The following is a 14429-nucleotide window of genomic DNA, read 5'->3' as shown; positions in this document are numbered from 1 at the left end:
CTTGGGAACAAGCATGCGGGGAAAGAAAAGGTGCAGAAATTCCAGATTCTTTCAGGCTGGGAATGCTGGGTTCGAGGAGGTGCCAAGATTCAGGCAGCTCCTAGCACAACCCTGCTGTGACACCCTAGAGGATCTCCCATCAGGAGCTGGCAGCAGGAACGAGCTGTAATTGAGGGAAAAACAACTTGTATTTACTTACTCTCGAAATTTTGGCGTGTTTTGGAGGGGTGGGAATAATTTTACTTGAGGCAGGGTTAGCTCCTCCTTCAGCAGCTGCAGGAGGGCCCTGAGCAGCAAATCCCACTCCCAAAGTGGTCTGAAATATTCCATTCCCCCCCCTAAAACTGGATATTTTTGCCCCAGAACAGGATCTCAGGGACACAATCCCTGCTGCAGCTCACTCAGGCTGTGGCTGGGTGAGTGTATACCAAAGAAAGGGACAAACCCTGAGTGCTGTGGGAATTTTGGGATGACCTCTGGGGATGCAGAGATCCTCCTTGCCATGGGATGTGATTTTAGCATCCCAGAGGTGGGGTGGCAGCAGGAGGAACACCCTCCCACACCAACCCAATCACAGGGTTTGGGACAGTGGGAGCAGTGCTCAGAGTGGCTGGAATCATCATCATTCCATGCACTGATGTGTGCAGGGGCTCAGGGGCCAGAATCTGTGTGATCCCTCCTGGAATGTACATTCCTACTCTCCCTTTGGCCTTTGTTTGTTTAAAAAATGGATGTTTTAGGACTTTCCTCCATCCATGGCCCTTTGTTTGCAGGGGTGGAGGCAGGACACAATATGCCATGGCCTTTTCCAAATGTTTTAGGGTGTTTTCAAATCCCTGGGGATGCTCAGACTCCACCTGCATCGATATTCCTGCTCAGGGAAGAGCGAAATGATGGGGTTGCTCCCTGAGCCTAGTTAAAAAATAAAATAAATCAAGATGGGGGAGTTCCCATGCTTCTTCAGGGCTGTATTTCCAGGGTCAGGGGGAAAGCTGGGGGGAAAGGTTTTTCCTTGGCTCCCGTGCCAGGTTTGGGGTGCTGCTGAATCACCCCCAAACCCTGGTGCCAGATGCTCTCCACCTTTGGGTTTTCAGGAGCATTTTGCCACGCTGGCACAAGCCTTGGGAAGGGGGATGAGTCCCTTGGCTCCATCCCAAGGAACTGGCGTTTCCCAGGAGGGTTTGGGGTTTTGGGAGAGGAAATGCTCAGGTTGGGAAGGAAAAAAACCCAACAGGGGCCGGTCCGAAAGGAAATCTAAAGGTGTTTACAAAGAGCCGCGCTGCTAAAAATAACCGGCTCATATTTTAGACAGCCCTAAAAATAGGCAGCGCTGTTGGAGCGGCCAAACACTCCCAGGAATTTCCTGTGGGCTGCGGGCCGCCTGCAGGGGGGTCCGGGCTCGGCCGGCCGGCATCGCTGCGGGTTCGCATGGATGGAGGGGGCGATGCAGAGGGGACCCCGAAGGAGCAGAGGGACTGGATTGGGTCTGGATCCTTCCCTGCACCGGGCAGGACGGGCTTAACCCTTCCGCAGCCAGCCCGGGTCACATCCCCAGGGGTCCGGAGCCACGGGAGGGAGGCGCGGCAGGACTGCGAGTCCCCTTGCAGTGATCCCGGGACACGCCGGGTGGGATGAAGGGATGGAGCCAAGGGCAGCGGGAAAGGCTCTGCTGGGATGGAGGGGCCGGGCGGGACCGGGGGAGGGCTCGGGGAGCGGCTGCGGGCGGAGCCGCCGGGGCCAGCGGGGGCCGGACCGGGCAGGGACCGGGACAGGAACGGGATGGGGACTGCCCGAGGAACGCAAATGGCATCGCAAGCCAGAGGGATTAGGGGCTGCAATGCGGTGGGGCCCAGGTTTGCATCCCTGGTGGGTCCAAGATTGCAAAAGGAATGGGATTGGGATTGCAGCTCAAATGAACCTGGGATTGTGAAAGGGATGGGATTGGGATTGCATCTCAAATGTATGTGTGGTTACAGCCAAACAGGTCCGAAACTGCAAGCCAGATGGGTCCAGGATTCCCACGGGAGTGGTTCTGGGATGGCAGCCCAAATGGATCTGGCATTGCCATGCAGATGGACCCAGGCTGGCTTCCCTGTTGGGTCTGAGATCGCAGCAGGAACGGGGTTGGGATTACAAAAGGAGTGGGATTGGGGTTGCAGCACAGATGGGTTTGGGATTGCAGTGCGGCTGGAGCCAGGTTTGAATTCTTGGTGAGTCTGTGATTGCAACCCAAATGGTTCTGGAATTGCAAAGGAATGGGGTTGGGATTACAGCTAGATGGGTCTGGGGTTGGGACCCAAATGGGCCCAGGATGGCAAATAAATGGGTCTGGGATTGCAACCCAGAGTGTTGCAGCCCAGCTGGGCCTGGATCTGCAGCCAAGGTGGGTTTGGGATTACAACCCAAAAACACACAGGACTGCAAGCAGAAAGGTCTGGAACTGGAATCCAGATGGATCTAGATTAGCAACCCATTTTGTTCTGGGGTTGGAATCCAAATGGATCTGGAATTGCAACAGAAATTAGTCTGAAATTGGAGCCCTAATAAAACAGAGGTTGCAACAGAAGCGTGTTGGCAATAGGATTCTAGCAGAGCCCAGGATTTTGTCCCTAATGGATCCCAGGATATTGCAATGCAGATATGCCCAGGATTGCAATTGAGATGGGTTTGGGATTGCAGCCCAAATGTGACTGGGGTTACCACCAAAATGAATCTGGGATTGGAGCTCAGAACAGCCCAGGTTTTCAATCCAGATGGCTCTGGAATTGCAATGCAGATGGATCCAAGCTTGCAACAAAACTGGTTCTAGGATGGCAGCCTAAAGGAATCTGAGATTACAGCAGAAATGGGTCTGGGGTTGGACCCCAGAAGAGCTAAGGTCTGGGACTGCAAACCAAATAAACCCAGCATTCCGACAGCTGGGATGACCAGGGCACTGCAGATGTGGGAGCAGGAGCTGCTGCTGCCCTGGGAGCAGCCTCGTTACCTGGGTGCCATGAGCATTCCCTGATCCCGGGGTGCATCGGCAGCTCCCGCAGCTCCCATCGCCTGCCCGAGGGTCCTTTCTCTGCCACGACCCCTTCCCGGGGTGGGGTGCTCATCATCCTCACTTCCAAGAGGAAATTTACTGGCTGCCATGCGAGGATGCAGCCCTGCTGCACGCCGTTGCTGTGGAAACGGGGTGAGCGGCTAATTAGATTTAATTAACGAAGCAGGAGGGGAGCGTTACAAACAGATCTGGGCAGGATGCATCACCCGGCCAGCAGGGATGTGGGTGCCGAGGCGGTGATGCCGTGGGGGGGGAAGGGGGCGTGCCTCAGTTTCCCTGCCTGCAAGGTCAGGGAGGGGGCCGGAGTCCCCGAGGATGCCGAGCATCCCAGCACCACCGTGCGTCCCCCATCCCTAAAAATCCCATGCCCCAAGAAAGCATCATCTCCCCCGCAGCATCCTCGCTGGGCAAAGCCTTTCCAGCCGCATCCCTGGGCGGGATCCGGCCCTGCCCGCATCCCTGTGTGTCTGTGTGGGCTCGGCTCAGCCTCCCGCCCGTGCCTGGCCCGCTCCGGGGGCCGGGGACCCTGGCGTGGACGCAGGCGCAGCCTGTCAGCCCGCTGCCGCTCTGCGGGAGGGCTTTCCATCTTTCCATCTTTCCATACATCCCCCCGGTTCCACATCCACGGCGATATAAATAGCGCCCCGCTCCTATTCCCCTCCCCGCCGCATCCCGGCGCAGCGATCCCGCTCGGGGCGGACACCTGGGGATCGCGGCAGGGAGGTGAGGCACACGCAGGGATTTCTGCGCCATTCCTCGGGCCGCGAGGGACGGACCGACCCCCGGGAGCCGCATGCTGCAGATGGTGAGGACCCTGGCGCAGTTCACCATCGCGCTGGAGGACATGCGGGACATCGGCGACGGCATCGACGCGGCCTTCGCCACCTCCGGGCTCAGCGGCGCGGCCGAGGAGCTGCCGGACAAGGGCTGCGGCGGCCGCGGCGGCACCGAGGTGATGGCCCGGGGGTCCCGGAGGGGCGCCGGGGGGATGCGGGGCCGAGGCGGGGGCGCGGGGATGCGTCACGATCGGACACGTGTGCGGTACCCGGCACCTGTGGGGTCTGCGCCGCCATGGCAACCGCGCCTCCATCCTCATCCTCATCCCCGTGCCTCCATCCGCATCCTCGCCCTCGGCTCCACAGCCCCGGGATGCTCCCGCCCGGAGGGGGTGACGGGGGGGCCGGAGCCATCGCTGCCGCCGCCCCCCCCGGGGCTGGTTTACACCGCGGAGGTGTTGGGTGGTGGGAAATACCCCAATTCCAGGGCATATTCCCAATTCCCATATTCCTGATATTCCAGGGGCTGATCCCGAGGGTGCTGAGCAGGATGAGGCCGGGGTGAGGTGGGGGTGTCCCCGGGGAGAGCAGATGGAGGCTGAAGTATCTTCAGGCCCCCATCAGAGAGGCTTGGCTGGGGCACATCCTGCCTTTCCCCCAGCTCTGCTCGTCCCAGTGGGAATTTGCCCCTGCCGGGGTAATACTGGTGCTGTAAGGGTGGAAGAAATCCCCTTGCCAACAGTTGGGCCTCATCCTGCCTGTCCCCAGTGCTGCTGGTGCAGCTGAGCCTGGGCAGCTCCTGGGTCTGACCCTGGGACAGCTCCAGGGAACAAAGGACCAGCAAGGAACTGGTTGGTGAGGGTTGGGGAAACTGAGGCAGGTTGGGGCATCAGATTCCCCTAAGCTCCATCCTCCAGTGAGCACCCATCCATCCGTAATCACAGCTAATTAATCCAGCAGTGAGAGCGTTCATAAGCTCTCTAACCGAGTGGGGAGGTCTCAGCTGGTGTTCCCAATATCTCCATGGTTTCCTGGTTCCTGGAGAGCCTTGGACCCATCACCAGTATTTGGCTCTAGACAAGCGTTTTCTCCGTGCTTGGTTCCATCAGCAGCCTGGTGGGGAGCAGGGAAGCTGAGGCACAGCTCTGTCCTAGAGCGGGATCAGGCCAGGATCCCTCTCCATTGCTCCCTGGGCACCACGAGGGCCATGGTGGGCTCTCTCCATGGTGAGGATGGCCAGACTTCTTCCTGTGGCTGCAGAGCAGCTTCACAGCTCATCGTGTCCCCACTGGGGAGGACACAGCCCCACGTGTCCAGGGGCCCATCCCACAAGACCGAGGACATTTGGGTGTCTCACATCCAGGGTCTCTGGAGATTCTGCACGTGCAAAACTTCTGGGGTATCTGTGCACCCCGGGCAACTCTGCACCAAAAGCTTTTGGGATGTCTCTGCACCTGGATTCTCTCTTTCCCATGCAAAACCTTGGGGGTGTCTCTGCACCCACATTCTCTGGGGTGTATCCAAACACAAAACTTCTGGGGTATCAGTGCACCTCTGGAGCATTTCTGCATCCCAGAGCCCTTGGGGCATCTCCCACCGAAATCTCTTGGGGTGTCTCCCACCCAGCAGCCTCGAAGCGTTTCACACCCAGGACTTCAGGGGTGTCCCTGCTCCCAGAGCCTTTGGAACGTCCCACTCCCAACACCTTCGGGGTGTCTCACACCCTGGGCTCTGGAGCACTGCCCCCCAGGCTGAGCTGCAAGCAGGAGGGGTCCCCGGGCCCCACGGCAAGGAGACCCCGGCCCATCTGCCCCCAGGGCTCCCCGCCCCGCTCGCTGCTCCTGCCCCGGGGTGCGGGGGCGCGGGGCGGGAGGCGAATTCCTGCGGGTCCGCTCGCAGCGGCTCCAGAGGGCTCCGGCTCCGACCCATGTAGGGCTGTGAGCTCCAGGGCGGGCTCCTGACGCGGCCGCGGAGCAAAGCAGGCGTCTGTGCGCTCGGTGTCATGTACTTCCTAATCCTCCCGGATTCCTCCACCGGGCTGCAGAGGCAGCGCAGGGGAGCTGGACGCCAGCCGGGCTCTCCGGCGCTCAGCCTCCCCAGCCGGGCCCCGCTCACCCCGAAACCTGCCGTGTGTGTTCTCCCCCGGCAGGACATGAGGAAACACGTCATCATGACCCTGCTGGACACCGAGCAGTCCTACGTGGAGTCCCTGCGCACCTTGATGCAGGTAAGGGGGCGCGGCCGGGGTGTGACACCCCAGAGCTCCCCCAGGATCCGCCCTGTCACCCCAAATCCTGGCTCTGGGATGTGCCACGAGCTGGGTGCCACCGGGGGGATGTTGGGGACAGCGGGAGCAGAGCTGTGACAGCAGTGCCAAGAACGGGGTGTAGGAATTTACCTCCGTGCCCAAAGCGAGCCTGTGGCATTCCCGGTGTGCTGTCACCTGGCAGGTAGCTGTCCCCAGGTCTCTTGCCGTGCTTGCCTTGCAAAATCTCCTCCTCGTGTTGCACCCCATCTCCTGATGGCCCTGCCACGGTGAAATCCCCCATTCCCTCGTGCTCCCGTTTCATGCTGGGATCGTCACCTGCAGACCTGAGCCAAAGGTTTTTCTCAGGCTTTTTTTGCTGAGCTGGTTCCAAACCCCCTGGAGCAGCCTGGCCCGAGGGCCCACCCCACATTTACCATTTCAGATGCTAATGAAGGTGTTTCAGCAGGTTAATGACGGTCAACGCCCTGGAGACGTCACCTGGCCGAGGTGTGGCTTGTCCAGCCACATCCCTGCAGGGGGGGAAACACCAAAAACTGAGCTCTGCAAAAGCAGCAGGGCCTGTGGGATCTGTGACGGTCCCCAGGGGCATGGGGCACTCCATCCCACACTGCAGCAGGGCCTGTGGGATCTGTGACGGTCCCCAGGAGCATGGGGCACTCCATCCCACACTGCCTGGGCTCTTCCCATAAATGTCCCACAAGCATGTCCCCAAGGTGGACACAGATGTGCTGCAGGAGGGGAGGACCCTCTGGCTGCTGCCAGTGCAAACCTTGGCTTAGAGGGGCCAGAGGGCTCTGGTGCTGCAGCAAGGGCTGTCTCCATGCTCCTCTGCCCAATGTGGGAATGCCTGGCACAGTCCATCCCAGCTCCTGCTGCAGGTGCTGGACACAGCAGGACAGGTGAAGGGAATTAGGAGCCTCAGGATGGATTTGGTCCTTCTAACTTGGACCAAATCTCTCCATGAGATATCTGGCATCAGCTTGAGGAAAGTGATCCCTCTCCTTGACCAGCTTGGTTGGAGAGGTCTGAAGCCACTGGAGATGGGTCCTCTCCTCAGTGCTCAGCTCCATGGTCCTCCACACATCCTGACAGCCACCAGCGTCCTGAACCGGTCAGACTGAGTGGGTGGCAAGGCTTGAGAAGACCTTCCACATCCTGCTGCATCCCCTGCAAATCCATGTCTCCCATTCCAGGGGCGCTCCTCTGCTCTGCAGCTCTGCCCCATCCATGGACAATGTCCACATCCTCCATGGATGGAGGAGAGGGGTTTCGTAGCAGAGCCACCCACCCAGCCCTGCTGGGGACCTGCTGGCCCTGAGTATTGCTGCTTGGCCATTGTGTGGTGGTTGTCCAGGGCGTGATCCAGTGGGTGCATCCTGCTGGTCCAGCCCCTCCTGGTTCCAAACACCCTAAATCCCACAGGAACACTTTGGCATTTGGATCTTGGTGTTGCTGTCATTTCCAAGCTAGGTCAGGCAGATGGAGGTGGTGAAGGCTCATGGCAGAAAAGATGGCTCTGGAGGCCCTGGGACAGAGGATCCTGTGCCATGCAGGTTCCTGGTGCAGAGCTGTCCTCCTCCCCACACAGCTCTGGGGATTCCCTGAGGAGGGCTGGGCTGCAAAACCTCTCTGGTCCTGCTGATGGGTCCCTGGAGGAAGCCCCTGCTGCAGGGTGCCATCCATGCCCGTGTTTACATGGGCTGAGGGACCCAGACTGGCTGGGGAGGGACAGGGAACCCCCATGGATGCCGGTGCCTGTGCCTGCCCACAGGGTTACATGAAGCCGCTGAAGCAGCCGGAGAACTCCCTGCTCTGCGACCCCTCGCTGGTGGACGAGATCTTCGACCAGATCCCCGAGCTGCTGGAGCACCACGAGCAGTTCCTGGAGCAGATCCACGACTGCGTGCAGAACTGGCACGAGAAGCAGAAAGTGGGCGACCTCCTGGTGCAGTCGGTGGGTGCTGGCGGGGCGATTCCCCCGGGAATGCGGGCGTGCCCGCTGCTGGGCACGGCCCCAGAGCAGAGGTTTGGGAGCCGGAGGCAGGGCAGGGATGAAAGGATGGGCCAAGCAGGCCTGGGATGGAGAGCAGGAGACGATCTCCAGGCCTGCTGTCTGCTTAGCATAAGGGTGGGAGCTGCTGCTCCCGGCTGGCTCTGCAGCTCCACGTTTCTGCCTCGGGAGCACAAACGTCAGGGCTGAAAAATCGCCAGCCCAGAGCCACAGTTAACCCTTGGGGCAGCTTCTCCCAGCGTGCCCATGATCCATGATGCTGGGTCCCTGTTTTCCCCCCACCCAGTTCTCCAAGGATGTGCTGGTGAACATCTACTCTGCCTACATCGATAACTTCCTCAACGCCAAGGACGCCGTCAGGATCGCCAAGGAAGCCCGGCCGGCTTTCATGAAGTTCCTGGAGGTGGGTCCTGGTTCCTGCCTCCATAGATCCTGGCCATGACCTAGAGCCAGGCAAAATGGGAGCAAAGTTATTGCCAGGCTGGGAATTTCCTCCCCACACACACTTTCTTGGATATGTTGCAAAGAGGGGTGAACTGGAATCAGTGTGGGTGGTGTGGAGGTCTGGACCCCACACCAAAATGGGTGATCCTGGCTCAGTGGGAGGCAGTGTCCCTGCTGTGTCCCACCAAGGGGCCCATCCCTGTCCCTCCTGGCTGTTTTGCAGCAAAGCATGCGGGAGAACAAGGAGAAGCAGGCCCTGTCAGACCTGATGATCAAGCCTGTGCAGAGGATCCCGCGGTACGAGCTGCTGGTGAAGGTGGGTGACACCGGGGGAGTGGCAGTGTCACACGAGCAGGGGGGAGGCCACAGCTCCTCCTCACCCCCACGCAGCTTTCAGGGCTCTCAGATCTCTCCTGAGCCCTTTTCCCACCCCTTGTCACAAAGTTGGTGTCCCCAGGTGTGCACATGGCTCTGCCCTCCTGGAGATGGTCGCTCTGAGGACACTCCCCCTGCTGTCCCCTTACCCTCAGCCTTTCTGCTGGACATGGCTACCTCTCCTCCCTCCTGGGGCTGGTTCCATCCCCAGCACCCAGAGCAGCGTGCGAGGGGCTGGGGCAGTGACCCTGGTGCTGCCAGAGGTCACAGCCTGGCCCTGTCCCCCCCTGGCAGGACCTGCTGAAGCACACGCCCGAGGACCACCCCGACCACCCGTTCCTCATCGACGCCCAGCGCAACATCAAGCAGGTGGCAGAGAGGATCAACAAGGGCATGAAGAGCGCCGAGGAGGTGGAGAGGAACGCCCGCATCGTGCAGGAGATCGAGTCCCACATCGAAGGGATGGAGGATGTACGTGGAGGGGAGGGCTTGGATGGGGTCACACTTCCCTTCTCCTGAAAATGTCCTCATTTCTGCTCTCTTGGGTCACCCTGGGCTGAGTCATTGTTTGCTCCTCCAGGTCCAGCCTTCCCCATCATCATTTGGTCTCTGTGGGCCCCTGGGGGTTTGGGAATGGAATGGGGTTCCAATTCTGAGCTGGGGGATGCAGGGGCAGGCATGAAGGCCACAAAGCTCCCCAACCACAGCTCTCCTTGTCCCCACAGCTCCAGGCTCCGCTCCGCAGGTTCTTGCGCCAGGAGATGGTGGTGGAAGTGGTAAGAGTGGGGTCTGAGGGGAAATGGGACCCTCTGGGTGGGCAGTGGGAGGCTGTGAGTGCAGGTCATGGGATGCCTGTGTGCCCATGGGAGGCGATGGATGGATGGATGGATGGATGGATGGATGGATGGATGGATGGATGGATGGCACGAACAGATGGAAGGGCAAGACAGCACATGAGGAAACTGAGGCAGGGCCCTCTCCCAGCACAGATGGTCACTAACCCCCTGGTGTCCCCCCCTGCTCCACAGAAGGCGGTGGGTGGGAAGAAGGACCGCTCCTTCTTCCTCTTCTCGGACCTGCTGGTGTGCACCACGCTCAAGCGCAAGTCGGGCTCGCTCCGCCGCAGCTCCATGAGCCTGTGAGTACCCCCAGACTTGGGGACACCCCCTGGGTGTCCGTGACAGCTGGCCTGGCTTTAGGGGGGCTGTGGGTGTGGGTGCAGCTCAGCCATGCCCCCCAACCTCCCAGGTACACGGCGGCCAGCGTGATCGACACCGCCAGCAAGTACAAGCTGCTCTGGAAGCTGCCCCTGGAGGATGTGGACATTGTCAAAGGTCTGTCACCGCCTGCTGGGGTGTCCCACCTCACCCCAAAACCCATGGCTGCCCCTGGCTGGCAGTGCCAGGGAGGGAGGGGTTAATGCTGTGCGTGTGTCCCCACACAGGTGCCTCACAGGCCACCAACAGGGAGAGCATCCAGAAGAGCATCAGCCGCCTGGATGAAGACCTCAACACACTGGGGCAAGTCAGCAAGCTGTCAGAGACCCTCAGCTTCCCCCACCAGGTATGGGGATGGCAGCCCTGCAGCTGTCCCCTGGTTGGACATGTTCCTAGTGGGAACACACAGGATGTCCTCAGCCAGAGGGGACAGCCTGTGGCAGGGCTGGCGACCATAAGCACCCTAAAGCCACAGAAGAGGCTGGGGCAGCCTCTGAAGGATGCCAGGGGATGGACAGGGGGTTATCAAGCATGTGCCTTGTGGTGGCCTGTCCCCGAGAGCTGAAGCATTGTCCCCGTCCCAAGGGCCTGGATGACGTGATCAAGGACCTGATGGCCGCCATCCACCGGGAGCTGTCGGAGAAGCAGTCCCTGTCCTTCAGCATGGCCTTCCCCCCCAACAAGGTGGAGCTCAGCACCACCAAGGCTGACGGCACCGAGTCCTTCGTCTTCGAGTTCCCCAACCCCGACGCGCGGCTCGGCTTCGAGCAAGCCTTCGAGGACGCCAAGAAAAAGCTGGGTAACAGCAGGGAGGGGGCAGCTGGACATGGTGGTGGGCTTGGCATCCCCCCTACCCTGCTTGGGCAGACCCCTTTTGATCCCCCAATCTGATTTCCCCAGCCTCCAGCAAAAACTGCCTGGACCCGGAGTTCCTCAAAGCCATCCCCATCATGAAGACGCGGAGTGGGATGCAGGTACTCAAAGTCTGGGCTCAGCCACCCCACAGGTCCCCCCACCCCAGTGCTGCCAGGCAGCTCCTGCATCCCCCCTGAATCACCCAACCTTTTCTCCCCCGCAGTTCTCCTGCGCCTCTCCCAGCCACGGCAGCCCGGAGAGCTCGCACGAGGTTTGGGTTTGCAACAGCGACGGCTACGTGGGGCAGGTTTGCCTGCTGAGCATCCGCAAGGAGCCCACGGTGGAGGCCTGCATCGCCGTCTGCTCCGCCAGGATCCTCTGTGTCGCCTCCGTGCCCGGCCTCAAGCGCGCCTACAGGTACGGCATGCCCGGCCCCACGGGGCTGGGGACTCAGGGCGATGTCAGGGCGATGCTGGAGCTGTTCCTCTCCCTTTTCTCCCTCTCTCCTTCCCTCCCCGGTGGCAGCAGGGAGCGGGCAGAGCAGCTGGGCAGTCCCTCGGCGGAGCTGGGCCCGGCGCCGCAGCCCGAGGACGTGGGGCCGCAGCCCTGCCTGCACATCTCCATCTCGGGCTCCTCGCTGGAGCTCTCCGAGCCCGTGGACGGCGGCAACAGGGAGCTGGTGCCCTTTGACAGCGATGACACGGACGATGAGTCCTCGCCCAGCCCCTCCGGGACGCTGCAGAGCCAAGCCAGCCACTCCACCATCTCCTCCAGCTTCGGCAGTGAGTCCTCCCCTGCCCCTGCTTAGGGAGAAATGCGCTTTTTAGCCCCAGAATTATGGGCAGCTGCATTGTTTTGTCGTCTCTGCCTTGTGTTCCTCGGGGGAGTCTGCAGGTGGAGGCTTTTGAGCCTGTGAAAAGAGATGTTGAGAGGCATCGGCCCAACGGTGTGGTTCTGAGATGGGGGGGACTTTGGGTGAAGCCTCGTGGGTTTTGGGGCTCAGCATCCCTGGGCTTGACATCACCCGTGATGGTCTCTTCCCCGTGACTTTGGAGGTCACGGTCTGACCCATTCCATCCTCCTCCTCTTCCTCCTCCGCAGATGAGGAGATTCCGAGCTGCAAGGAGGCAGCGGCGGAGACGACGAGCTCGGAGGAGGAGCAGGAGCCCGGCTTCATGCCCATCCCTGGCACCTTCGGGCAGAGCCGGTGCGGCGAGAGCCCCACGGATGGGCGCGCCCTGCGCCGCTCCAGCCGCGGCTCCTTCACCCGCGGCAGCCTCGAGGACCTGCTCAGCCTCGACCCCGAGGCCCACCAGAGCTCCATGTGGCTGGGCACCGAGGATGGCTGGTAGGTCCCCGGGGTGGGAATTCCTACATGGAATTCATGCCAGGCCCTGGGGGAGCCTCAGGCTTTGCTCTCCTCCTGCAGCATCCACGTGTACCAGTCCTCGGACAACATCCGGAACAGGAAGAACAGCATGAAGATGCAGCACGCTGCTGCTGTCATGTGCATCCTGTGAGTGGGGAAGGAAGGGGGATTTTCAGCTCTGGGGATATGGGGCTTCTGCAGCTGGATGTCAAAGGTGGTTTGTGCCCACAGGTACCTGGATAACCAGGTTTTTGTGTCACTGGCCAACGGGGAGCTTGTCGTGTACCAGCGGGAAGCAGGTGAGTTTGGATTTAGGACGTCAGAGATGCAGCCCCAAAGTAGTGGCTCTGGGAGAGTGGCTTGGGCAGCCCCTGGGGAGGATGCTCGGGGTGGCATCCCTGGAGGGATGCTGGAGGCACCACCTCAGAGGCAGGTGGAGGTGGGCATTCTTCCTGCCACTGGAACCCCATGGTGGCACCAGTGGCACTGAGAGGTGACCTGGAGGAAGTTTTCTTCAGCCACCACACCCCATTGTACATTGAGTTGGACTTGGTTTTGGGAACACTTTAACTCTCCCCACCCTGTCAGGTCGCTTCTGGGACCCCCAAAACTCCAAGTCCCTGTCGCTGGGCTCCCCGGGGAGCCCCATCACCAAGATGGTGGCGGTGGCAGGGAAGCTGTGGTGTGGCTGCCAAAACCGAGTCATCGTCCTCAACACCACCACGCTGGCACAGGAGGTACAGGGGGCAGCAATGGGAGGTGTGATGGGTGCTAGTGGCATCACCGTCACCGGCGGCATCACTGGTGGCGTCTGTCCCCTCAGCACACGCTGCAGGTGGGGCAGGACGGCGGGCGCAGCGTCACCTGCATGGTGAGCGCGGGCAGTGGCGTGTGGGTGGCCCTGCAGGGCAGCGCCCAGGTCAGGCTGTACCACGCCACCACCTACGAGCAGCTGGCAGAGGCAGACATCACCCCCCCGGTGCACAAGATGCTCGCAGGTAAGTGACACCTGTGGCGCATCTCCAGGGGGTGCCAGCACCCCTGGGAAATGCCCTGAGGGACCCAGTGGTGGGAGAGTGAGGATGCTGCCTTTGGGGAAGGAGATGCAAGGCCTTGTGCTCCTGTTGGGCAGCTGGGTAATCCCATGTGGAAATAGGGATTCCCATTCGGGGGGAATGGATAATTTCATGTTGAAGCAGGGCAGTAATCCCATAATCACAGAATTGGGGAATTCCAGAATGGTTTCAGCTGGAAGGGACCTTACAGATTATCTAATTCCAACCCCCTGCCATGGCAGAGACACATTCCACTATGCCAGGCTGCTCCAAACCCCAATGTCCAACCTGGCCTTAGACTCTTCCAGGGATCCAAGGGCAGCCACAGCTTCTCTGGGAATCTGTGCCAGGGCCTGCCCACCCTCACAGGGAGGAATTCTTTCCCAGCATCCTCTCTCAGTGGGAAGCCATTCCCCCTTGTCCTGTCACCCCATTGTGATGCCACGAGCCAGGGGGATGTGAGCTCCCTTCCCCACGTCCCGCGTGCCACACAGAGGGGATCCCCGTGGGCTGGGGGTTCCCAGCCCCTGGGGCAGGAGCAGGCACTGACAGGGACACGCCCGGCAGGCTCGGATGCCATCATCCGGCAGCACAAGGCCGCCTGCCTGCGGATCACGGCCCTGCTGGCCTGCAAGGAGCTGCTGTGGATCGGGACCAGCGCCGGCGTGGTGCTCACGCTGGCCGTGCCCCCCAAGGCGGCCCCCACGCTGGTGGGGCTGTCCCAGGGCCACACGGGCCACGTGCGCTTCCTGACGGCCATCGAGCTGCCCGACGGCTTGGACGTGCTCTTCCCGCTGCCCAGGGACACCGGTACGTGGGGTGGCTCTGTGTCCCACTCCTGGCACTGCCCGGGAGCAGGGCACGGCGTTTGTGGGGCTGGGAATGAAATGTCGGAGTCCCTGTTCCATTCCTGCCTTGTCCAAATCCAGGGTGAAAAACCAGCAGTGAAGGGCGGGGAAAATTGGGTGCTCAACTGCCCTCTGCCAGCATGGGCAGCCCCAAATTTCCC

At 60.9% G+C, this 14429-nt stretch overlaps 1 protein-coding gene across 1 annotated transcript in view; it reads left to right on the top strand.

Annotated features, from left to right (window-relative positions):
- The window catches only part of ARHGEF17 (Rho guanine nucleotide exchange factor 17), a 29317-nt gene that overhangs the window by 13867 nt on the left and 1021 nt on the right, over positions 1-14429 (top strand). The window contains exons 2-20 of the mRNA XM_059466716.1: positions 5975-6052; positions 7866-8048; positions 8392-8508; positions 8773-8865; positions 9219-9395; positions 9650-9700; positions 9953-10062; positions 10173-10258; positions 10369-10487; positions 10727-10940; positions 11042-11115; positions 11220-11413; positions 11525-11778; positions 12098-12344; positions 12426-12512; positions 12597-12664; positions 12954-13102; positions 13189-13363; positions 13988-14230. Coding sequence (XP_059322699.1) covers positions 5975-6052; positions 7866-8048; positions 8392-8508; positions 8773-8865; positions 9219-9395; positions 9650-9700; positions 9953-10062; positions 10173-10258; positions 10369-10487; positions 10727-10940; positions 11042-11115; positions 11220-11413; positions 11525-11778; positions 12098-12344; positions 12426-12512; positions 12597-12664; positions 12954-13102; positions 13189-13363; positions 13988-14230 — 2719 coding nt within the window. The remainder of the gene's footprint in view (positions 1-5974; positions 6053-7865; positions 8049-8391; positions 8509-8772; positions 8866-9218; positions 9396-9649; positions 9701-9952; positions 10063-10172; positions 10259-10368; positions 10488-10726; positions 10941-11041; positions 11116-11219; positions 11414-11524; positions 11779-12097; positions 12345-12425; positions 12513-12596; positions 12665-12953; positions 13103-13188; positions 13364-13987; positions 14231-14429) is intronic.

Source organism: Ammospiza nelsoni, chromosome 2, assembly GCF_027579445.1.
Source record: "Ammospiza nelsoni isolate bAmmNel1 chromosome 2, bAmmNel1.pri, whole genome shotgun sequence".
NCBI classification, from domain to species: domain Eukaryota; kingdom Metazoa; phylum Chordata; class Aves; order Passeriformes; family Passerellidae; genus Ammospiza; species Ammospiza nelsoni.
The sequence above is the reverse complement of the archived record's forward strand: the minus strand, read 5'-3'. Positions and strand labels throughout refer to the sequence as shown.